Raw genomic sequence first — 24,857 nt, forward strand, 5'->3', positions numbered from 1 at the left:
TGCCAATGTTGATGCTTTTGTTTAAATGTGCGGTTTTCTTTTATTCATTGCTGAGGCTGACTGCTTTTCACATATTTACTTTGTTGCCCAATTTAACTTTTTCACTTAGGAATCCCATACAAGCACCCTCAGGCCCTTCCTGCTGCCACTTGGCTTCCTATGGAACTGAAAGAGCTCTGACACACAGGTGGGCAAATGGAAGATTACAGCAATAATAATAATAATAATAATAATGATAATAATAATAATAATAGAAGAATAAGCTGCTCCGCATACCACCCAGTATGTCAACAGAAACGAGAGCCCTTCGAGTCTTACTTTAAGAGCTCACGACCATGTATTAAGCAAATGTTTCAGACAGACTTAGGATCGGAGCACCAACATTTCTCCTGCTTTCCCAGTAAACTATATTAAGAAGAGTTTTGTGTGTTGTGTCTTACAAATTATTAAATAAGAACTTTCAGAAAAGCAAAACCAATAAAAAGACTTAAAAGTCAGATAAAAGGAGAAGTTAGGGCTCCAGGCCCTGGAAAGAGCCCGAGACTGTTCTGTGTCGATTTTCCTTCTGGTGTCGCAGTGCAACCTGGTGATGAACTTCCCCTGAAGCCAGGGCCCGGAGAAGCCGACAGGCCGCTCCATGAGACACACAGGGGCCGGTATGCTTAGATGCCACAAGAATAGTTTAACTCTCCTGGCTTCATGCACTTTCACCCTTGGCCACGCGCCTGCCCCACCTCCTGCTGTGATGGAACCACACCTTCCTCTACAGCTGGGCCATGTGCTCCTGCCGGGGTCCAACCCCAGCGGGTCCAGGGGTCCCCAAAGGTGTGGACGGAGTCGGCGAAGAAGGAATGACATGGAGACAGCGTTCAGTTGATCAGCAACCTAGCCAGGATCTCTAGCCCGGATCTCCAGCGAGGTTCTGTAGCCATGTTCCCTCGCTAGGTTCTCCAGCCAGGTTCTGTCCAGGCTCTCCAGTCAGGTTCAGTGTCCAGGTTCCAGTCAGGTTTTCCTGCCAATCTCTGTAGTCAGGTTCAGTCCAGGATCCCTTGCCATGTTCTCCCGCTAGGCTCTGTCTCTAGGCTCTGAGGCCAGTCCCTCTCCAGGATCCTCCGGCATGCTCTCTCCAGCGAAGTTCTTCTGTCTCTAGTTCTGTGTTCTAAATTCTGTCTGTTGTTGTCTTGTTGCATCTGTATTTATACTAGTTGATTCTAATCCTGTCAATTTCTATTACAAAGGTTAGGGCGTTCCTTATCTCCATTCCAGGGAGAAAAGATTATGTAGTTTAAGCATGATTGTTCGTAGTTAAAGGGATTAATTACCCGCCTGGCACTTAGTTGAGGGGTTTTATTCCCTCCCTAACTTCAGGGGAAAATCCCTACCTGGGGATTCAACCTTTCTCGGAGAGGTGACCTTGGTTAAAACACAGCGCCAAGAAGGTGAGCAAGCATATTAAGAACCGTATGCCATATATGCCAGGTCCCTTGAAACAGCAAGGATGGACCGGCTCCCGGCATGCTCCCACGTTCGTTTCTCAAAAACATAAGTGTGCGTTTTTCTTGAAATGCAAAGGTAAAATCAGTTTTTAATACTGAAAGCAATCATGCAGTTATGAAATATGTTATGATCACCAAACGTTTCCTGCAGAGGCTGAGTTCTGACCGCCTGTGTCCACGTGCCTAAAAGCAAGATTTAAAACCATCTGGTAAATAGGGCGGCCAGCCTTGGAAGCAGACGGAAGCTGAGACATCTCACCTGATTTAATCTCGTCTGCAAAGTGACTCGTCCTCCCATTGAAGGCATCCGACTGAGGGCAGCCTCAATCTGTCAACACAAAAAGGCTTAAATAATGACAGGAGAACTCGCATTGCTGGCGGGGTTTATCACAGAGCTAAAGGCAAGACCTCAGCCTCCTATTTCCTTGTCCGTCTCTTCCCTAAGTCCCCGTCATGATGCCCAGCACCAGCTCGGCTCACATGTGTGGCTTTGGTGTGAAATTCACAGCAACTTCCTGGGGCGGGTGTCACTGACTGACTCCTCTGACTAGTCCTTAGCCACAAGCATTAAGTTCAGAAAAAGAGGTAAACAATTTTTTGTTGCTTTACCTGGTCTTTTTCTTTTGTAAGTTCATCAAAAAACCGTTCCGTTTCCGCCAGGGTCCTAATTTTCGCGGTGTACTCAAAGTCGTGGGCACGAGCTCCAGCGGCCGGACACTGTGCACTGCCCGACTCGCCCGTCCCCACGGCGCTCCCCGGGGCTCCCTTTGCTCCACTCGGCGGCAGTTCAGGGGCAGAGCTATGACTTGCATGGGTGTCGGTGGCTTTTTCTGAATATTTTTTTTCTGTCAGAGAGAAAATAAATGCCTTTAATTTCTTATCAAGTTTTCGAGTAGCTCGTATACACACTACGTAAGTTCCCCCTTCACTTTCTGGAAAGAGCTGCTACGGGCCAATAGCAATGAAGGCCAAGCCCTCCACCACAGTTCCTCAGAGCTGCTGCTCCACAGAACCCAGGAAGTCTGCCTAAACGAGCCTCCGGAGACGCCTATAAACCTAAACTTCCAGGGCGCTTACGAAGAAGATTAACACTAAACAGCACGTGTATAGCAACACGAAAGGTTAACCTCTCAGGGGCCTACCCACGTGACTTCATCTACACTATCTTATATCTTTATTCCAAACTTAAGATATAAATGAGAAAAAGAAAAAGATTCCCCAAAGCCAAGGCTGCCTTAACACCAGAGACTATTCAGTGGGGAGAGCCCCGTCCCTCCGTTCCCAGCTTCTCAGAGGAGCCCACACTGACCCAGGGGAGTGCCGGGAATGCTCATTTACCAAGGACGTCACTGCAGGATATTATAATATGTAGAACCGTGGCGAGATACCAGAAACTCACAACACGAATGACTAAAACCAAAGCTAAGAATTTTGTAGGAAAAGATACCTTCCGCGTCATCTAGAGGAAGAAACTGGAGTTGTTTTCTTGGATTGGTACGTTGTAACGTAGACACGGGAACAGTATCTAAATCATCCAAAAGTATATCAAATCTATTGAATGAAGCAAGTTACTTGTGAGAAAACACTGTCAACTGATTTTCCCTATCGCCACTAGAGAGACGAGCTGGCATCCAGGTAACTCACACACTGACATATTTTTAGAAAGAAAACCGGTCGGATAATTTTTCAAAACTGAAATCTAGTTTGTTTCCTGGTACAAATCAGACTCCCAGCATTGCCCGCGGTCTCCTGTCCGTCTTCCTACCCACCTGACGGGACCAGCAGGGCAGCTGTTATCCCTGCTCTACAGAAGAGGAAACAGGCCCTGTGCTCGAGGGATTTCTCCAGGAGCCTCCGGGGCTGGCTCAGCAGGAGCCAGGGCCGCCCCGGAGCGCACACTGCTGACCACGTCAGTGAGGCCACTTCTCAAGAGCCCAGGTAAACTGACGCTCAGTGCCAGGGCCACACCAGCACAGCCCACGATCTTGTACCATAAACCTTTTCAGGAAAACAAAGACGTATCGTTCTACAGCCAAAGCCGGGAGGAAGGGGCTCTGAGACGGTGCTGGACTTAGGAGTAGCCAGTCACACCGTTACAAACTATTTTCATGTATTATAGTATTTTTCACTTTTAGTATGACATTCATTGATATGATTTAAAGCCAGAGAGTTCCCATTAACTGAAAAACTAATGATAGCTAGAGGCATAAGTTGACATTTTTCAAAAAAATTAATAATATACATATTTTATGCTACAATTTTAGAGAACTTACCGAATTGGACTGCTTTCGGTTTTGCTAAGCAGATGACTAAATCCTGGGGACAAATTTTCTTTAGGGGACCTCTTTGGACTATAAGCCACAGTCACTGGTGTTAACATAATCTCTCTTTTCGCTATAGAAGAAAACGAAGAGGAAATATTCTTTTCCTTCTCTATAATACATGTGTTATATTGGCAGAACATATTCTTCAAAGAAATACAATTTCATTGAAAGCCTTTTGAAAGACAAATAAGAGTACGAAGAATAAAAATGAAATAATTCCTAACCCTGACACCAAGAGGGGACCACAGCCAACATTTTATACAGCAGGCGGTAGCTGTGGCACGGGCTCAAAACTGGTTTTTCAGGATTTTAGAAGTGGACTGGAAATAAGATGGAAACGCCAGAGCCCCGGTGGACTTCCCTATCACATAGCCATATAGGACTCTCCTCAGCTGTTATGAAAGTGAAAACTGAGGACACGGGAATCCAGTGTTCAGACCTGAAAACCATCCCTGCCATTGGCTGAAGAGAAAGGTGACTAGTGTAGGTAACCTTAGGTAAATGCATGCAAAGAAGCATCGCTCTGCAGGCTGGCTTCCATTCATGTTTGAGTTAATGTTTAATTAGATATTTATCAACTTTCTCAAAAACTGTGCAATGGTATTAGTTGCAAAAATTTGCTGGACACACCAACAATCTCATGCAATAAACTTATCATTTTCTCAGTTACAGTCCGAGCATCTGTGCAGTCAGATATGTTATTCTTGGAAAAGGTCGTAGGTCATATTTAGGGGCCTGTATTCAGAGCATCTCCAGTGCAAGGGAGAGTGTAAAGAAGACGGGGAGTGTGTCGGAGTGTGCGGCTCGAGTGGCACCCGAGCCTGGAGGTGTGACCCCAGCTCTTACTTGGAGTGCTGGGCTTGCGGCTGGAAGGCGGCAGGGAGGACGACCTCTGTGCACAGTTCAGCCTCCTGTGTCTCTGCTGGGCACACTTCTCTGGGGACCGACTCGCACCGACAGTCGCTTCAGTTTGTCGAGGATTTGCTAATTCTGAGGCAAGCGTAAAAAAAATCAGCAAGACACACCCAGCTTCAGTCCTCTGCCTTTATTAACAGATGTTCACCAGAAAGCAATTCTTCTCACTGTGTAGGTCACAACGATTATTTGCAAAAGCACACGTTATAGATAAAGATGCCTGATGAAAAAAATGTGGGAGTTTATAATGCCTTCATTCCGGTTCCGTTTACAATTCAAGGTGATTTTTCAAGAGTTTATTTTTAGAAAGCAGGTCACTAATTTATTTACTAGGAGATACAGTTTTGGATGCTACACTGAAGATGTCAATGATGTGATTACCAGACCTGACCAAGTGAGCAGAGAGGAAGTGTGAGAGGAGCTGCAAGTACCTGGACCCATGAAAACCAGCATGAAGATGCCCCTGCCCCTCTGCTGGGTGCTCGGGAGCCTAGAAAGGCAGAGCAGGATGCCCCACTCACTAGAAACACCAGGCGTCTGTCACAGCTTTCTGACGTGTGCAAGTAAGACAAACTGATGCGGAAATTTTCCACATATCGTTGAGAATGCCACAGAAATCTTTAATAATCAGAATTAACACATAATCTGCTTTTATAAAAAGCACATGTTATGCCATGACTGCGATAAATTATTCACTAGGGATTTGATTATCTATGAAATGGGGCTGAAGCAGCAATAAACTAACCTTTTATTTCATCACTGGGGGAATTCCATTTTAAAGAGAAAGTAATATAGTTACAGGGAAAGAGAAAAAACCTGTATCTCTATGATCTATCTATATATATAAAAGCCTAAGCGACCATTACCACCAGTTGATGGCTTGACCCGTAACTATGACGATGTACTGACCACCAGGAGGCAGATGCTCAATGCAAGAGCTGCCACCTGATGGTCAGTGCACTCCCCCAGCCAACCTCCTGCAGCTGGCCAACCTCCCGTGGTCCCTCCCCTTATCCAGCTGGCTTCGATCAGGACTGGGTGATACGGTCCCAACTGGCCCCAATCACCAGCCAGGCCAAGGGATCCCACCCATGCACAAATTTGTGCATCGGGCCTCTAGTATAAAATACTTACTATTTGAAGTGTCCTCTCTCTCTGTCTGTGTGCCCCAATTTTTAAATATTTTTTCTTCCTCAAGTTCTTTTAAAGCTCTCATGATTGATGTGTCTGAAGTCTCTCTTTGTTTTTTTATCAGTAAGTTTGTTGGTGAACTTCCAGGCGAAGAATCCTTTTCCGGAGGAGAATGGTACCTTAAATAATAATTGTAAGACACACAGTGCTATGGACTGAATATGGTGCCCTCCCCACCCCAAATTCATATTGAAGCCTCAGTCCTTGGCATGATGCTATTTGGAGGTGGGGCCTTTGGGAGTTGAGTGAGTTTAAATGAGACCAAGGGGGGTTAGTGCCCAATAAAAAGGGAAGAGACAAGATCTCTCTCTCCCATGTGCCAGGAGCACAAGAGGGGAAGCTCTGCACAGGCTACGAAAGTGAACTGTCCAGAGAGCACTAGTCTCTCAAAGTAAAATAAAAATTAGGTGCTTAAAATTGAGACATTAAGGAGACAAGGAGATGGCTCTAGGAAAACACAGCAGTCCCTAAACACGGCCTTCGACAGTCATCTCACCCAGGAACGCCTGTTTCCTCCAGCGTGCTCACTGAGGTCCTGTCGGGCACATCCAGGGGCTGGCCGGTGAAGATCGAATACTCTGCCCCCGGGATCAGCCATTTCCGCCTGCTGACGTCAGAGGTGGCCAGTGTGCTGTGAGGGTGAGGAGTGCTGTGGGCATTACAAGGTTTGTGCTTCCATTTAAACTGAGCACAAATGAAAACACCTGGCTTCAAAAGATTCCGTCCACGCTTCCACGGAAATTTACAAACCACATGCAGCGTCTCTCGACGTGTGAATTCTCCATCTCGGTTCTAAGATTGAGCTGCATTATTTCACGTTTCTGTTCCTGCTGATCATAACTGAGCCTCAGGGGCTCACATGCCCGCACAGCCCCGCACACCCCCGTGGAGGGTGCCCTCGCCTCCCGCGCCAGCCCCGGGACAGACCTTTCTGCCAGTCACCCTCTGCTATTGAACGCTCGAAACGGAACTACTACAATGGAAGAACCAACTTTTAAAAGTGTTTTCATTTTAATGAGTTAACTGATCTCCTTTTCTCCACACTTTCTCTGCTCTCGTACTGGGAAGGCCACACGCACAGGCCGTCCTGGCCTCTCCGCGGACCTGGCCCTGCTCCTCCAGCACCAGCAGCCTGGTCTCAGCAGGAACCGATCCTACAAAGACTCCTCTCGCGCCCTGCGCAAGCTCAGCCTCCTCTCTCCTGCATCTCAACCCCTCCCAGATTCTCTAGTCCCTCTCTACCTACCCTGGGGTGCACCCCGACTCCCTTCCCAGCTCGCCTTCAGGCAGCCAGCACCTCGGCCTGGACGACGATACTGACCTCGCTTCTCAGTGTCTTCACTCCGACAGCTGAGCTTTGCAGATGGGGTGTCATTACAAAATCACTCTCACCATCTCAGCCGGACACCCAACACGGCTGGCAACAGAGCTCTCTGTAATGGGCGACTGTCCCCTGCCTTCTCCTCTCTCCTCTAACTGCTCAGCCCAGCCTAGACTGCCAAAGATAACCTCGCATGACACTCCAGAGAGAACCCAGAGACCAGGAGACCACGCCTGCCTTCTCTCTTTGCTCCCTTCCCTGTAACACTTTTTAGGAGTTGCCTCTTTTACCTATTTTCATTTTAACCCCAGTCATTCCTTTTTCTCAACTTTTTAATATATATATATTTTTATTGATTTCAGAAAGAAAGAGAGACAGGAACATCAATGATGAGAGAGAATCATTGATCAGCTGCCTCCTGCATGCCCCACACTGGGGATTGAGCCCACAACCCGGGCATTTGTCCTGACTGGGAATCAAACCGTGACCTCTTGGTTCATAGGTCCATGCTCAACCACTGAGCCATGCCAGCTGGGCATCAACTTTTAAATTAAAAAACATGTCAAACAATCTTAGAAGATTACAAAGAATACCATTAACAAGCACCCACCCACACTCAGTTTTGCTAGCATCTTACCCTACTTGTTTGTAGCTATAAAACAGAGACACATGGTATGCTTGTATTTTTTAGGTTACATCCAAGTTACAATGCACACATCCCTGCAGTGCTGCTGTTTCTGCTCAGCATCACCTTGGAGGTTAATCCCTGTGTTACAGGAGGCACCAACGTCTTACCCACCCAAAGGGCGGACATACCACAAGCCACGCACCCGCCCTCCTGGTGGTGGCTGTGCTTCCCTTCCAATGGACTGCCCTTCAACAATGCTACAGTGAACAGGTGTAAGAATTCCTCTCGGGTAAACCTGTAAGAGTGGAGTTCGGGGTGTGCAATCTCACTGGATGCTGACGAATCACCCCCTTCTGGCTGTACCAATGGTCAGCCCAGCCAGCAGTTTGGTTCCTGTCTCTTCACACCTTGGCCCAACTTCACCATTAGATCTGAAGGCTGGCTCGTCTGAGGGTGTGAGTGGCCTCCCATTGTTGTTCTCGTTGGCATTTTTTGGATTACCAGTGAAATGAGCACCTTTTCATTTGTATTAGCCATTTAGGTTTCTTTTCTGTGAGCTGCTTGCTCATATCCTGTGATTGCTTTTCTACTGAGGAAGTTGTCTTCTCCTCATTGATTTGTAGGAGTTCTTTATATTCCGGATGCTAATTCTTTATTGGTTCCTATTCTCTTTAAATATATAAACAATTTCCAGCCTGCAGACAGCACTCAGGCACCAACCATCCGCATTAGAAAACCTTGCTTCTTCGCTTCATTTCACTCAGATTTTCAGAGTGGACACTCCAGATACAAGTGGGGTCTCCTAGTGCCTCTCCCTTCTCACTCTCCCCAAAGCTACTGTTTGTTCTCTCAATGTTCAATTTCAGTTATTTACATACTTTTTCTTTAATAATTCACTATGTTCTACCAGCAAAGATCTAGGAAAAGTTTCTCATTTGACAATTATGACTTAGGTTAAAATTCACAATTTAACAATCTTTTTCAAGTAACCATAGTTACAAAGTTATGATCTAGTCATTAGTACTATTTACCCCAAAATCATAAAAACCAATTCTAACATGGGAAACGTATTCTGTAAATGTATCAGCAAGACAATGCTGCTCTATCCGCTTTGGCTCAGTGGATAGAGCGTCAGCCTGCAGACTGAAGGGTCCCAGGTTCGATTCTGGGCAAGGGCACATGCCCAGGTTGCAGGCTCAATCCCCAGTGTAGGGCGTGCAGGAGGCAGCCAATCAATGATTCTCTCTCATCATTGATGTTTCTATCTCTCTCTACCTCTTCCTTCCTCTCTGAAATCAATAAAATATATTTTTTAAAAAGACAATGCTGAGATGACAGCAAAGCTAATTTTGAAAAACTAAGAAGAAAAATGCACACAAGCTAATGAAAATCTACAGTCACAGGTCTCTCCACTAACGTGCGGAGAAAATACCTCGTCTTTTAGGGCTAAAAGACCGTTTGAGAGACTTTAGCCCAATGTCCCTGTTTCTACAGATGATAAAACTCGGCTCCAAAAAAATTCAGAGATTTGCCTAAGGTTACACAGCTGGGCAGAGTGAAAAACAAGAACACCCTTCCCTCCTCGCTCCCAGCCCGACTCTCCTCCTTCCTCCTTCCGGGAAATGCCTCTGCAGGAGCTTGTGTGCTGGCTGATAACAAGATGTTCTTACACATCTAGATTCTCCGTGATATCAGCCCGACATTCTCATGGTTCAGACAGAGGAGCTTCTGAGCTAGATGGAAGGGCGCACCTATTTCTAGCTTTGCAGAGATTAAACAAAGTAACTTACTTGGCACGTGAAGGTCCCGTGGGAATTCTAGAATTATGACGAAGACTTAACATATTTTCATGCTCCACTTGCTTGACCTGAGCTTCAAGTTTTGAGATCGTTCTGATTCAAAGCAATAAAATAAATGTAAGTACATTTCAACAAATTTAAACAGCTCAACTACAAATTACTGATTTAACAGATCCTTCTAGAAAAGGGGAGACAAAGGAGCTGAAAGTCCATAAACCTTTTCCCAGTAAAATTCTACCATTTAACTTTACAAAGCTGACAAAGTAAGGGAGAGTAAGTAGAAAGGAAAGTGCATTCAACTCTACAGAGGAGCACTCATCCTACAATTGAAGGAAAAGGAACAAAATAGATGGACTTAATCTAGCAAGTAAAAAAAAATTATAAATTTGACTACAGATCAAAACATACAACATATAAACTAAATATAAAATAAATTCAAATATTCAAATAAACTGCAAGTCTAACATGTTTAATATGTATACATCCAAGCACATGAAATATATACAGGTAACACTTCCACACAAGAGGAAGCAGGCTTAATTCCCAATAACAGAGCCATTAAAAAGAACTCCTAATTTTAAACTATGCACCTCATTGAATTTGTGCCATGTTCAGAATAAAAGCCTATTTTCAAGTTACCAGCAGAAAATAAGTACTGTGGCCAATTAATTGTTTTGAACATGTCTTGCAGTCTTTGTTCTTTTAAACTTTGCACATGTCCTCATCTGATCTTTTTTTCTTTTTTTAACCCTCACCCAAGGATATTTTTCCATTGATTTTTAGAGAGAGTGGAAGAGAGGGAAAGACAGAGGGAAATATGTTTCTCTCACATTGACTGGTTGCCTCTTGCACATGCCCTGACCAGGGCCTGTGCCAGGGAGGAGCCTGCAATGGAGGTAAGTGCCCTTGACCAGAACTGAACACGGGATCCTTTAGTCCACAGGCCAACGCTCTTTTTTATTTTTATTTTTTCTTAAATAACATATTTTGCTCAAGAGCTTTTATTTTTTTATTTACTTTTATATATTTTTATTGATTGCAGAGTGGAAGGGAGACGGAAAGAGAGATAGAAACATCAATGATGATGGAGAATCATTGATCAGCTGCCTTCTGCATGCCCTCTATTGGGGATCGAGCCTGCAACCCAAGCATGTGTCCTTGACTGGAATCGAACCTCAGACCTTCAGTCCGCAGGCCGACACTCTATCCACTGAGCCAAACCAGCTAGGGCTGATCTTCTTTTTTAAGGTAAGAGTTCCTTACTTATTTAAAATTTTTTTGATTTTTAGAGATAGAGGAATGAGAGGAAGAGAGATAGAAACATCAATGATGAGAGAGAAACATCAATCACCTGCCTCCTGCACATCCCCTATTGGAGATCGAGCCGCAAACCCGGGCATGTGCCCTGACTGGGAATCGAACCAGTGACCTCTTGGTGCATGGGTCAAAGCTCAACCACTGAGCCACACCGGCCAGGCCTCATCTCATCTTTTATTTTTTTCTTTTTATTATTTTTTTTTATTTTTTATTTTTTTGATTAAATCTTTATTGTTCAGATTATTACATTTGTTCCTTTTTTTTCCCCCCCATAACTCCCCTCCTCCCAGTTCCCGCCCCACCCTCCACCCTCACTCCCCATCCACTGTCCTCATCCATAGGTGCACGATTTTTGTCCAGTCTCTTCCCACATCTCCCACACCCCTTTCCCCCCCAAGAATAGTCAGTCCATTCCCTTTCTATGTCCCTGATTCTATTATAATCAACAGTTCATTCTGTTCATCAGATTATTTATTCACTTGATTCTTAGATTCACTTGTTGATAGATGCATATTTGTTGTTCATAATTTGTATCTTTACCTTTTTCTTCCTCTTCCTCTTCTTAAAGGATACCTTTCAGCATTTCATATAATCCTGGCTTGGTGGTGATGAACTCCTTTAGCTTTTCCTTATCTGTGAAGCTCTTTATCTGACCTTCAATTCTGAATGATAGCTTTGCTGGATAAAGTAATCTTGGTTGTAGGTTCTTGGTATTCATCACTTTGAATATTTCTTGCCACTCCCTTCTGGCCTGCAAAGTTTCTGTTGAGAAATCAGCTGACAGTCGTATGGGTATTCCCTTGTAGGTAACTGAGTTTCTTTCTCTTGCTGTTTTTAAGATTCTCTCTTTATCTTTTGCTCTTGGCATTTTAATTCTGATGTGTCTTGGTGTGGTCCTCTTTGGATTCCTTTTGTTTGGGGTTCTCCGCGCTTCTTGGACCTGTAAGTCCATTTCTTTCACCAGGTGGGGGAAGTTTTCTGTCATTATTTCTTCAAATAGGTTTTCAATATCTTGCTCTCTCTCATCTTCTGGCACCCCTATAATTCTGATGTTGGTACGCTTGAAGCTGTCCCAGAGGCTCCTTACACTATCCTCGCATTTTTGGATTCTTTTTTCATTTTGCTTTTCTGGTTGGATGTTTTTTGCTTCCTCGCATTTCAAATCATTGACTTGATTCTTGCGCTCCTCTGGTCTGCTGTTGGGCGTCTGTATAATATTCGTTATTTCAGTCCGTGTGTGCTTAATTTCTAGTTGGTTCCCCAATATAAGATCGAGGGTCTTATTAGTTTTCGTGTAGATCTCATTAAGTTTATCGGCAGCTTCTAAACAGTTCTTGAGAGACCTTAAAACTGTGGTTCTGAACTCTATTTCTTCCATTGACAATTTTGTCCTGTTTCTTTGTCTCCACATTTTGTTATGCTTCCTTGGTGCACCCCCTAGTGGTCTTTGTTCGCAGTCTTATAGATAAATCTTGATTGTTGTAGCTAATTCCAGGGAGGGTTTGACCTCCAGGCCAAGTGGCTATGAGAATCAGCTGTGTCAGCAGTGAGAGAACTTCTGTCCTCTAGGGAGGTGCTAATCTAGCCTTTGCCTGAGGCTATCTGGCAAATGCCTCTGTGCAGGGCTTGGGCGGGGCGGGTCGCACAGGATCAACAGGGTGGGCCGGAGAGAGCAGTTATGGCGGCTCTCAGTCCTGTCCCCAGGGGCTCTGCCTCTCTGAGTCCCAGCACCCGCTGCAAAGCTCGGAGAGAAAGCTGCACTCGCTCTGACCGAAGCCAGACAGTCCGCTTCTCCCGTTTGAGCCTGGGTCCCTAAAGACTCGCCCGGATCTGGTGCTCAGAGTCTGCGACTCCCTCCCGATTGAAAACAACAACCGCGCCCTCCGCCGCCAGCCCGCTCCGCGCACTCCGCACCTCAGATTTTGACTTCAGCACTGCGCCTCCTCTGAGTGTCCGTATGCGTTTCTCTTTCCTCCTAGTTGTAGGACTTCCACTCAGCCAGCGTTCCTGTGGTTCTGGGTGATGTCCGTTCCGTGTTTTAGTTTCACTTTTGAAGTAGTTGTTCAAAGCAGCAAACTCCGGCGTTAACCTATGCCGCCATCTTGGTTTCTCTCATCTCATCTCATCTTTTAAACTCACATTCTTACCTTTCCCATTGCAAGGAAGGTGTGAAAGAACTTCAGATAAGGCCGCTAACACTGGAGCTGACTGAGCAGAGAAAGCCAGGCAGCATTCCTGTCCTCCCTGCGGGAAGTCCTAAACAGTGCGGTAAAAATCTCCAAATAAGGACATTACTATCCCCAAATATAGAAACATGCTTAAAAGCCAACTAGAAATATGGAATCATTTGCCACTGGGACAATCTGACTCTATTCCTACCTAATTAAGCAAATCAGGTCATGAATATAGTCCCCAAGACAGGTCTTTAAGAAAGTAGATGACCACAAACAGGTGGGAATGCTGTTTTTTGGGGGAGCATAAAAATATTCAGAGAACTAGACTGCTTCTTAAAATTCTTTTCAATGTTTTAATATCATCTGGATGTTATCTATCCTGTGAAAATACATAATGTTTGGGGAAATGCGCACCTCTTAGGACCAACCACCGATATTTTCTAATCGTTTAAATATCTTCAGCTACCTCGGCCAGTGTGGCTTAGTGGTTGAGTGTCAACCTATGAATCAGGAGGTCACGGTTCGATTCCCAGTCAGGGTACATGCCCAGGATGTGGGCTCGATCCCCGGTAGGGGCAATGTAGGAGGCAGCCAATCCATGATTCTCTCTCCTATTGATGTTTCTCTCTCTCTCTCTCTCTCCATCTTTCTTCCTCTCTGAAATCAATTTTTTAAAAAAGTTTAAAAATCTTTGGCTAATATCAAATGTATTTCTATGTCAGAAAGATTAGGATAAGATCTAATCTCAAAATGCTTTCAAATCCTCAAGGAAAACTTTCTTTTCATCACTTTCAAATAGACACTTATTTAAGTGCTAAGAAAACAATCAGAAGTGTTTGATTAGTAAGACAATGCATTTACCTTTTCAAATCAGAAATCTGAGTCTGTGCATCAAGCAATTTGTTCTCGGTTGTATTTAATGTATCCTATGAAAATAAAGGAAAAGTTCAGAAAACTGAAGTTAAGTATTCAAATGTAGTCCTTTTATTTAAAAATACAAAACAAACCTAAGGCTGCACCAGAGAGCTACAAAGAAAATCAAGCAGATACTCAGCACATATGGCCTCCACCAAGCCACAGACCGAACTCCCGGAAGAGGATGGGTGAGTGGACGCTGGCTCACAGACAGCTGTGGGGCCGGGAGGGCCGTGTGCCCTGTTTGGCTGGAAACGGTCCAGTGTTAAATGGACACATTTTAACCACAAACCTGACTGAAGTCTCAGTAAATGGCAAAAAAAATCCCTGTGGTGATGATGTTTTCAAAGTACGGCCTGGCCCCTGACCCCCAGAATTCCTGGTGGCCGGGCTGGGCAGGCCTGTTCACTAACCTTGAATCATCTCAAGCTGCGTTTTACACAGCAGAAATACTGGGGTCCCCGTACAGCACCGCTATGGGTTTCACTGTATGCAAATGGTAGTTTCCCAACAGAGCTTTAATCGAGAGTTCAAACATAATAAGTTCAACCCCACAAAAAGCCAATGCTTTGAGAAACAAAACTTTATATTTAAATAGCATTAATTATTTGCATCTGCATGGTATCTTACACTTCTAAAAATTTCATCTCACCTCAAATGCAACAGCCATTCAATAAATATTTGTTAAATTAACAAATCCACCAGACTGTGAGTTACAGGGTAGATATCTAAAAGCAAGCCTACTGACCCAGAGAGGGTAAGTCAGTGCCAACAGCTACGGGGGACAGGGTAGGGGAGCAGGGGGGAGGCCAGGGCCCTTGGCTTCCAGTCCAGTGCCCTGCCTCCACCACAGCCCAGAACATGAGCAATGAACCACTATTACCTTCACTCTTTCGTGTTCTTTTCCCAGGGACTCATACTCTCCTAAAAGCTGCAGGAAAAACAAAGAATTGCACCAGAAAATTAAACATAATATCCACCAAAGGATATGCTATAACAGTGGCTCCCAATGTGGGACACACGCCCCACAGGGGGGCAATTTGATTTTTAAGGGGGCAATTTAATTTTTAAGGGGGACAATTTGAGAATGAGTTATTAATAGTGATTTTTTTGCATTTCTTATGATTTCAGGGACCTCATATAGAATACACACACACACACACACACACACACACACACACACATATACATACTAGTAAAAGGCTAAGCAACCATCCGACCGGTAGCTTTGACGTGCAATGACCACCAGGGGGCAGACGCTCAACACAGGAGCTGCTGAACTGCGGTGCCTTGGCAGTGGTGGTTCTCGGGTGTCGCACCCCGGGACCAGAGAGGAGGGAGCCTGATTCCGGGGTGCGACACCCGAGAACCGCCCTCTTGCAATCAGGGACCCCTGGGAGGATGTCGGAGAGCTGGATTTGGCCCAATCTCCACAGGCCAGGCCAAGGGACCCCATCTGCCGGAGGGAACCCCACTCACTATGCAGACACCCTTCGAGCTGCAGCACTGCCCGGGGAGGGATTGTGGGAGGTTGGGTCTAGGGCCTATCTCTCCCAGTCCCACCCTGCCAGCCACCTTCTAATTAATTTCCTTTCAATGTGCACAAATCCATGCACCAGGGCACTAGTAAATATATACTGTGACATATTTATGCATTTCAGTTCTTTATTATGTCTTGAAGCTTTATTTGCTATTTTTTCATAGCACTTCATATTATTGTTGAAACAAAACTGTTTTTATCAATTTCAGAGAGAGGAAGGGAGAGGGAGAGAGACAGAAACTTCAATGATGATAGAGAATCATTGATCAACTGCCTCCTACACGCCCCATCCTGGGGATCGAGCCCACAACCCAGTCATGTGCCCTTGACCAGAATCAAACCCGGGACCCTTTAGTCTACAGGCCGACACTCTATCCACTGAGCCAAACCAGCCAGGGCCATATTATTATTGTCTTAACAATTTCTTAGTGATTTTTTCCTCAATACTTCAACTGTCCTTTCGTTCTTTTATTTCTCTTTCATGGATGCTTGTTTAGACCGAGTTAATGGCCTTTTAGGCTTCCTCCACGTGACTAGGAGTTCACTTTTTGAATAATAAGAATTATGTGTCACAAGGGGGCACCAGGATTTTAGAGATGCTTAGTGTGGCACAGCCAAAAAAATGTTGGGAACCACTGCTCTATAAAGTAACTGCCCATACTCTTCAAAAATGCCAAGTCACACCCTCGCCAGTTTGGCTCAGTAGATAGAGGGTGGGCCTGCGGACTGAAGGGTCCCAGGTTCGATTCTGGTCAAGGTCTGGTACCTTGATTGCAAGCTCCTCCCTGGCCTGGGCCCTGGTCGGGGCTTATGCAGGAGGCAACCAATCGATGTATTTCCCTCACATTGATATTTCTGTCTTTCCCTCTCTCTTCCACTCTCCCTAAAAATCAATGGGAAAATATCCTTGAATGAGGGTTAAAAAATGCCAAGTCACAATAGGGGAATGCTGACACACAGTTTCAGATCAAAGGAATTGAAAATCCAGGAGAAGTGAAGACAAGGTGTGGCCCTGGGCTAGGAACAAGGCCATGCAGGAACAGGCAGACGTGACTGCACCATCTGGATTTCTCACTGTGATGACTGCTCTGTGACTCTGAGTGGGAAGCCCTCGTTCTCAGGAAATACACTCCGAAAGCTGGAGGGAAAAGGCACGATGTCTATGACCTACTCTCCAATGCCTGAGAGAAAAAGATGATGTGTGCATGGCAAGTAGATATGGCAGCATGTTAACATCAGATCCCAGGTGAAAGGAATGACAGTTCTTGCAACTTTTCTGTAAGCTTAAAGTTATTTCAAAATAAAAAGTAAAAAAAAGTAGTATCAGTCAATGCCCATTGATCAAAAGATTAAAGTGTATTTGCATTGTTCTGTCTCGAATTGCTGCATACCATTCCTTGGTAAATTAGTTCCACAGAGTAAGGTACCATCCTGAAAGTATATTATAATTAGGTAACTTATTTAAAAATAGCTACGTGAGCCTCCTGGTTAAAGAAGACAGATTTAGATCAACTAAAGGACTTGTATGCATGCATATAAGCATAACCAATGGACATAAGACACTGGGGGATAGGGGAGGCTAGGGGACTGTCTAGGGCGGGGGGATAAAATGGATACATATGTAATACCCTTTGTAATACTTTAAACAATAAAAAAAAAAAAAGAAGAAGACAGATTTATCACAGTTTCCTTTTTATCCTGGTCCCACTATTAACCATGGAGCCAGTAAAGAGAACACAGGTAACAGCTCAGGCGGAAGGTTCGAATGAAGCCGCAGCAGGGCCTGAGGAAGGGGAGCAAATGGCAAGTAGATGACCCCTTCCCAACCGTGGGAGCACAGACTGAATCCCAGGTCAGTGGGGGACAGGGCGGAAGCACAGGGCAGACACACGGACCCGGCCACAGTCCTCGGGTAGAGTGGTCAGAATCCAGGACCCTCCACATCCCATACAGCAGCCGACCTCCAGCCCAGCCACTGGACACAGGTGACAAGAACAGGAGAAAATGCAACTCTGGAGCCGTCTGACAGGGAAGGAGAGGAGATGGACAGGGTGAAGAGAAAATGACTGAAGAAAAGTCTTTAAAAAAACCCAACCTGAGTTCTTCCCCCACTGCCCCAGAGCCCACTGCTGACCGTTTCTGATAAATCCAAAACTATTCTAAAAACTAAGTAAAATGTGACTAGAAACTCAAGTTTTCAGATACAGGAGGTCTCCAAAGGTGTCTCACTTGCATTCTCTTTCTCAGATGTACTCTAGCAAAACAAGGATTTCACCCACGAGGGACACGCAGGACCCATACAGCAGGGCGGATCCCAGGAGGAGGCAGGGCCAGGCAGGAAACCTGCACTCAGACCTCACAGGCACCGGTTCAGTCTGAAGCGAGGGTGTGTGTGTGTGCAAGTGCTAGGCATATGGAAAACTGGGCAGACAGAAAAACAGGGCAATTAATCACTTCTAGGAAAAACAAAGGTTGTAAGAGAAAGGAAATGTAACCACTGCACACGGCAGCTTAGCGCTGAACAGTATTCACAAAGATGCAGAAATGCTGAATACTGATCTACACTAATAAAAGAGAAATATGTAAATTGGTCATCACTCCGCTACACCCACCAGCCAATCAGGATGAGTATGCAAATGAACCCAACAAAGATGGCAGGTTAATTTGCACATGCAGGTGCAGAGCGAAGACTGAAGACTGAAGAGGCTTGGCTTCTCCACTGCGGCCAGAGCGGAGAAGCCAAGCCTCGCTAGGCTTCTCCACTTGAGGCTACGCTTCTCCGCTCCGGCAGAACCAAAGGCCTGGGTCCCCGGTGCCGGAGGAAAATTGGTGCCAGCAGCCAGGGGAAGGAAGGCCTATTGCGCAAATCTTCGTGCAACGGGCCTCTAGTCTAACTATAAACAACAACACACGTATTTCCAACTGAAGACACCGCTGACTAGAAGCTGTACCATCACTTCACTTACTACCAGAGGAAAAAGGCTGCTGCCGATGAAAACGGACACTGCGGTGTAAAGCTGCCTCAATTCCAGAGCCGTCACAACGGGAAAGAGAAGGCGCCTTAGCATCAGTTCAACATGTGAACCACATTGGGAGGGGTTTGCATTGGCAGCAAATGGTGTAAGAAAGCTAAACTGTAACGGTGGACAGAAGGAAGTCATATACCGTCTGATTTGATGGGAACAAGAAATAATAATGTAAGTTTCCTATTTAGGAACATGGAGGAAAATACTGGAAGAAACAGCTAAAAGAGCTGATGGTAATGGCCTCCAGGGTAGGGAACTCCAAGGTACAGAGCGGGGGAAGGGCTTGTTATTCATTTCCAATTTCGCTACTTAAACCATTTATGTGTGTTTCGTGAAAATAAAATTTAAAACCAATTTGCAACAGCATGGATGGACCAGGAGAGCATTATGCTAAGCGAAATAAGTCAGTTGGAGAAAGATAAATATCACATGATCTCACTCATTTGTGGAATATAATGAACAACATAAACTGATGAACAAAAACAGATCCAAAGACAGAGAAACATCAATCAGACCGTCAAACCTCAGAGGGAAGGCAGGGGAGGGTGGGGGTAAGGGGGAGAGATCAACCAAAAGACTTGTATGCATACATATAAGCATAACCAATGGACACAGAGACTGGGGTGGGGTGAGGGCATGAGGAGGGGGGAGGGGGCTATAGGGGGATAAGGACACATATGTAATACCTTAATCAATAAAGAAAATAAAAAATAAAATAAAAAAGTAACAAGCATCAAACCTAAAGCTATCAGGATGAAGCTTTCAACAGTCAAAATACTTTTAGATTTTTTAGGTACCATGACAAGGAATATTAAGAAAAACTTAAGAGGGGAAAAAAATTACAATCTGAAACCTACTCCCACATCAGTGCCACACAAATCCAATGTTCAGTGAAATTAAATCAGAGTGAAGAAGTTTAAGCAAACCCGTTCTCAATCTTTGCCCTGCCAGACACACGGATGCTAGTTTCAGACCGCTCCCAAGTGGGCCTGCCAGAGACAAAGGCATGCGTGGGAGGGAGCGACAGCCTGGTCTCAGAGCTCACTTCCTGCTTCAAGAAAGACCCACCCTACACCATGGGAAGGTATATATTTGCAGCTACAGCAAAGTTATGTAAAATAAACTAAACGTGGAAAAACTCTTAAGAGCTTGTAAAAGTACAGAATCTAAAGTTACTTTAGCTGAGCACATCACCAAGTCACTTACATCTTGAAACATTTTGTTTTCCTGTTTCAGTCTGGCGTCTTTGTCATCGGAGAGTTTGTAGGCATTCTCAAACGCTTCCTCCAGATCCTGCAGCCTACACTTCAGTCGCATGATGGTGTTGTCTTTTTCTCTGTTACTTGTTCTCATTTCCTCGATGCGTTCCTGAAGGATTTTGGAGGCACTGCTGGCTGCACTGAGGCGTTCTCTGAAATCACTCTACAAAACAGACAGGATAATCAATTGTCTTTAATAAGAAATAGATGTCTCACCCACCAACGTAGCTCAGTGGCTGAACGTCGACCTATGAACCAGGAGGTCACGGTTTGATTCCTGGTCAGGGCACATATGCCCAGGTTGTGGGCTCAATCCCAGTGTGAGGGGGAGGCAGCCAAACAATGATTCTCTTTCATCATTAATGTTTCTATCTCTCTCTCCCTCTTCCTTTCTCTCTGAAATCTATAAATAAATAAATAAATATATATATCACTAAAAAAAAAAAAATGGATGTTTCAATAGCAGCTAATAAACTGAGCGTTAAAATATCTACACTAATAAAAGAGAAAAATGGTAATTGGCGTACGACGATACCCTTTTCATTGGCTAATCAGGACTATATGCAAATTAACTGCCAACTAAGATTGGCAGTTAACTGCCAACAAGATGGCGGTTAATTTGCATATGTAGGCACAATTCAGGGAGGCGAAAGGGAAAGCAGGAAGAAGCCCCCTGCCACTGACAGTGATTGGAAACCCAGGGCAGAGCTAAGAGCTGGGGGGCAGGGCAAAGGCGGCCCTGGGGCCGACTTTGCCCTGCCCCCAAGCCATGATCGGAGAATCAGGTGCCTTTTCCGCCCTGGCCAGTGATAGCAGGAAGTAGGGGTGGAGCCAGAGATGGGAGCTGGGCATGGTCGAAGCTGGCAGTCCCAGGAGCTAGGGGACCCTTGCCTGGGCCTAAACCGAAGCCCATGATCGAGGGGCCGCTGCAGCTGTGGGTCCCCGCTGCCCGGGCTGGACGCCTAGGCGAGAGGCCTCAGGCCTGGGCAAGGGGCCGATCCTGCGATTGGAGGGTGATGGGGGTCAACGCCTGAGGGCTCCCAGTATGTGAGAGGGGGCAGGCTGGGCTGAGGGACACTCCCCCGCCCCACACCCAGTGCACGAATTTCGTGCACCGGGCCCCTAGTAAAATAATAAAGCAGAACATAAAATGGAAATCAGCAAATTTAATTTTTTATATATTTTTATTAATTTCAGAGAGAAAGGGAGGGGGAGAGATATAAACATCAATGAGGCAGAACCATTGATCGGCTGCCTCCTGCATGCCCACCACTGGGGATCAAGCCAGCAACCTGGGCATGTGCCACGACCAGGAATGGAATCTGACCTCCTGGTACACAGGTCGATGCTCAACCACTGAGCCATACTGGCTGGGCAGCAAATGTACTATTTTGCTATAGCCTGGGGTGGAGACCAGAATTATGCTACCATGAGTTGATCATAAAATGTGAACTGAAAACCACTGTTCAAGGCATTCGGATTTTAGGACTCACCTCTGGATCGCTTTAGTGAGGAAAATAACCACGGCTATTAGAGAAAGGACTCTGAAAGTACAGCTGGAATTTGTTGTCCTACATTCACATTTAAAGCTTAGAAAAAATGCATTCCTTACCCTAGTCTCTCACTTACTAGGAAAATAAAATTCAATATGCATGTTAATATTCACTCAATCATTTCTTGAATATCCAATAGGTGCTGCGCACTAGGGTGGCTAGAAATGAAGATTAACATGAAAGACAAGTTCTGACTTCATGAAGTTTAGAGTGTAGGAGAAGACAAAGATAACTAAAAACATCAAAAACAAAGAAACAGTGTATAAAACATAACTGACACTTTCCACCAAAACATTGTTTATAAGGCTATATGTGGAAGAACAGAACTTAGTACTATATGAAAAAAAATTTATATAGTTAAAAGCAAATGTTTACACATTTCTTGTTATTTATATAAGAAAATGGAACCCTGGGCAGGTGGCTCAGTTGGTTGGAGCAGGTCAGGGCACATACCCAGGTTGCGGTTTCGATCCCTGGTTGGGAGAGTATGGAAGACAACCAATCGATGCTTCTCACATTGATGTCTGTCTGTCTGTCTCTCTTTCTCTCTCCCACCCCTCCTCTCTCTAAGCATGTCCTTAGATGAGGATTTAAAAAAAAAAAAAAAAAAAGGCAGCCCTAGCCGATTTGGCTCTGTGGATAAAGCATCCGCCTGTGGATGCCCTGGTTTTGGGACTTGATCCCCAGTAGGGGGCGTGCAGGAGGCAGCCAATCAATGATTCTCTTTCATCATTGATATTTCTATCTCTCTCTCCCTCTCCCTCCCTCTCTGAAAGCAATAAAAATATATTTTTTTAAAAAGACGCTAGAACAACAAAAAATAGAATACTTACTTACCACTTCTCTTTCTAGTAGGTTATTCTTATTTTCAAGTGTCCTCACACGGCTAGTGGCTTCATTCAGAGCACCATCTAATTGACCGCATCTAAGACCATAAATTGAAATGAAACAATTGGAAGGTCAAGCCCTCTCCCGGACAAGTGTTCTATAAACCTAACCAACTCCCCAATACAGCACGTAACAAACACCAGCTCTCCACGTCAGCCAAGACTCAGGATGCCGCTTTAGTAAAATGCACCTCAGTGACCTGATGGCAGCACAGTGTCAGAGAAAATAAGGATGTAAAAAGACCCCTAAGAAAGATTAAGTCAACAACGCAAGACAGGAACAGATACCTCCTTGCACACCCATGTTCACAGCAGCATCATTCACAGTACCAACAGGTGGAAGCAGCCCCAGTGTCCATCAGGGGATGGATGCAAAGCTATCCCTAGTACGGGGCCATTCTCCCCTGTGTTCCTACAGCTGTTTTAACAGGATAACTGTCTGGGTACAAAAAAAGGTGGAGCACTGCCCAAGGGCACTAGTCATCACCTTCTCATCAGGGATCCATGTGTAGCACTCATCTCCCATAAGTAACATTCCTTGACACACACAAGGTCTGCTCAACTGTTTCAGCATTCAACCCACAGGAAGTACCTACGCGCATGTCAGTTATTAGTGTGTTCTAAGAGGCTCGTTCAAATCTGTAAAAATAATTACTTAGGAAAACGTGTTTTTGGTATTAAAATTTTCAAATCTGCCCGGCCAGTGTGGTTCAGTGGTTGAACATCGACCCATGAGCCAAGAGGTCACTGGTTTGATTCCAGGTCAGGGCACATGCCCGGTTGGGGGCTCAATCCCCAGTAGGGGGTGTGCAAGAGGCAGCCAATCGATGATTCTCTCTCATCAGTGAAGTTTCGATTTCTCTCTCCCTCTCCCTTTCTCTCTGAAATCAATAAAAATTAAAAAAAAAAATTCAAATCTGAGGCACATGATTTAGAAGTGATTTATCATCACAATATATTATACTTTGAGGAAAATAATATATCCAAGTTGGATTATATTTTTAAATTATAAAAATTAAATTATATTTTTTAAACTATAGTTAAGCTTTAAGTTTTACCTGTCTACAAGAATTTGATTGGTTTTCTTCCAATCTTCAACTGCAGAAATTTCTTTTGCCTCCAGCTTCTGTTTCAAGCTACTTATTTCTGACTCATAATAAGCTCGAAGATCTGCTATGTGCCGGGCCTGCTTTTCCTTCAGGTTCTGCCTGACGCTGTCAGCAGGAGGGAAAGGCTTGTTAGGAGAGTGTCTCCTCACTCTCTGTCCCAAAAGAACAGTCATTCTCATGAGCAAAAACACAGCCTTTTCCCTTTGCACTCAGAAAATATAGACAATACACAAGTTAACCACCAACAAAGTAAAGAAGAAAACAGACATGGATTATTTAATTCTTAGATGGTCTACCTTAAAAATGCTATCTCTGTTTTTAACTTAAGGTTTTATACATTACTGAAATTCAATAAAAACCACTTTCATCATTTAAGCAGACACCACAGAAAATCGATTAGTATTACAGGCCATCCACTGAAATACATACTTAGACAATAGCACAGGATCTTCCAGGGAAGTCAATGAAATGCATTCTGGGACACTGTTGGCTGTACCTGGAAGCTGGGACTGACTGACTGAGGCTGCAGTTACCATGACAGTGTTTTCCTCTTCCACGGTGTTGACCGAGAGGTCGTTACTAGTGACAGTATAGACTGAGGGGAACGTGGAGCTGGTCCTGCTTTCGTTTGGGAATGCGTGATTTTTCCAAGAGGCCGCTGTTGAGGCTTTTGCATGTGAAGGGCACTTGGGGAACCCAGACAACTGAGAGGTGGCATTGCTTGCTTGCGAGAAGGAGTCCATGTCAGAGCGACTGGACACACTGGGCTCCAGAACAGAGTCTGGCGAGAAGGAGATCCTGTCCTGGAGGGCGTTCAGAAAGCCCGGCGGCTGAGTCCCCGCCATCTGCTCACTTGGCTTCATGTGTAACGTTGGGTCCAGAGTCAGCACCTGGAAATAGGCAGACAGCGTGGTTCTCCCTCCCACGGGCTGCTGTGGAGGTGAGCAGCCAGGCCTCCCGGTGAAACGCGCTAAAGCCCAGGGAGGGTCGGGAGCAGCTTCACTCCACCCCGCAGGGTGCGGACCACGTTACCTCGGGCGGATGGTTTGGGCTGGAAGAAGTGAGATTCCTCTCGGGTAACTGCTTGTTTTCCCTTTGCTTTTTATGGTAAATATCCTTCAGTGACGGAAGCTTCATCTCATTACTAGTGTTAGCCTTAAAGACATAAAACAAAATTATTTCAATGCTATTAGCAAGGAAGAAAAAGCTTTCTAAAATCAAGATCAGCACCATAAGAGATTTTTTAAAGGTTGTTAATAAATTGAGCATTGTGCTGTCAGATCTATAATGAAGGTTGGAAGTCAAAACCGATTACAGTCAAAACTCATTACATGAGTCTCCCTTACAATGAGAAAGTTTTCCTATCCCCCCAACAATAAAGGGAATCATCTCAACCTAATTAC

At 44.9% G+C, this 24,857-nt stretch overlaps 1 protein-coding gene across 8 annotated transcripts in view; it reads right to left on the minus strand.

Moving 5' to 3' along the window:
• The window catches only part of MPHOSPH9 (M-phase phosphoprotein 9), a 42,177-nt gene that overhangs the window by 3,586 nt on the left and 13,734 nt on the right, over positions 1-24,857 (minus strand). For 5 of the 8 annotated variants that reach the window (XM_059676912.1, XM_059676911.1, XM_059676910.1 and 2 more), the window contains 15 exons: positions 24,487-24,609; positions 23,884-24,344; positions 23,404-23,559; positions 22,296-22,383; positions 19,853-20,068; positions 14,964-15,011; positions 14,027-14,091; positions 9,666-9,767; positions 6,423-6,557; positions 5,870-6,045; positions 4,667-4,810; positions 3,770-3,890; positions 2,944-3,047; positions 2,106-2,341; positions 1,756-1,824 (listed from right to left, as the gene is read on the minus strand). In XM_059676912.1, the coding sequence (XP_059532895.1) occupies positions 1,756-1,824; positions 2,106-2,341; positions 2,944-3,047; positions 3,770-3,890; positions 4,667-4,810; positions 5,870-6,045; positions 6,423-6,557; positions 9,666-9,767; positions 14,027-14,091; positions 14,964-15,011; positions 19,853-20,068; positions 22,296-22,383; positions 23,404-23,559; positions 23,884-24,344; positions 24,487-24,609 (2,244 nt within the window). Of the gene's footprint in view, positions 1-1,755; positions 1,825-2,105; positions 2,342-2,943; positions 3,048-3,769; positions 3,891-4,666; positions 4,811-5,869; positions 6,046-6,422; positions 6,558-9,665; positions 9,768-14,026; positions 14,092-14,963; positions 15,012-19,852; positions 20,069-22,295; positions 22,384-23,403; positions 23,560-23,883; positions 24,345-24,486; positions 24,610-24,857 lie in introns of those variants that run through there. The other 3 variants (XM_059676909.1, XM_059676913.1, XM_059676915.1) reach the window with 3 other exon arrangements.

The sequence above is a fragment of the Myotis daubentonii genome, chromosome 19 (assembly GCF_963259705.1).
Source record: "Myotis daubentonii chromosome 19, mMyoDau2.1, whole genome shotgun sequence".
Taxonomy (NCBI): domain Eukaryota; kingdom Metazoa; phylum Chordata; class Mammalia; order Chiroptera; family Vespertilionidae; genus Myotis; species Myotis daubentonii.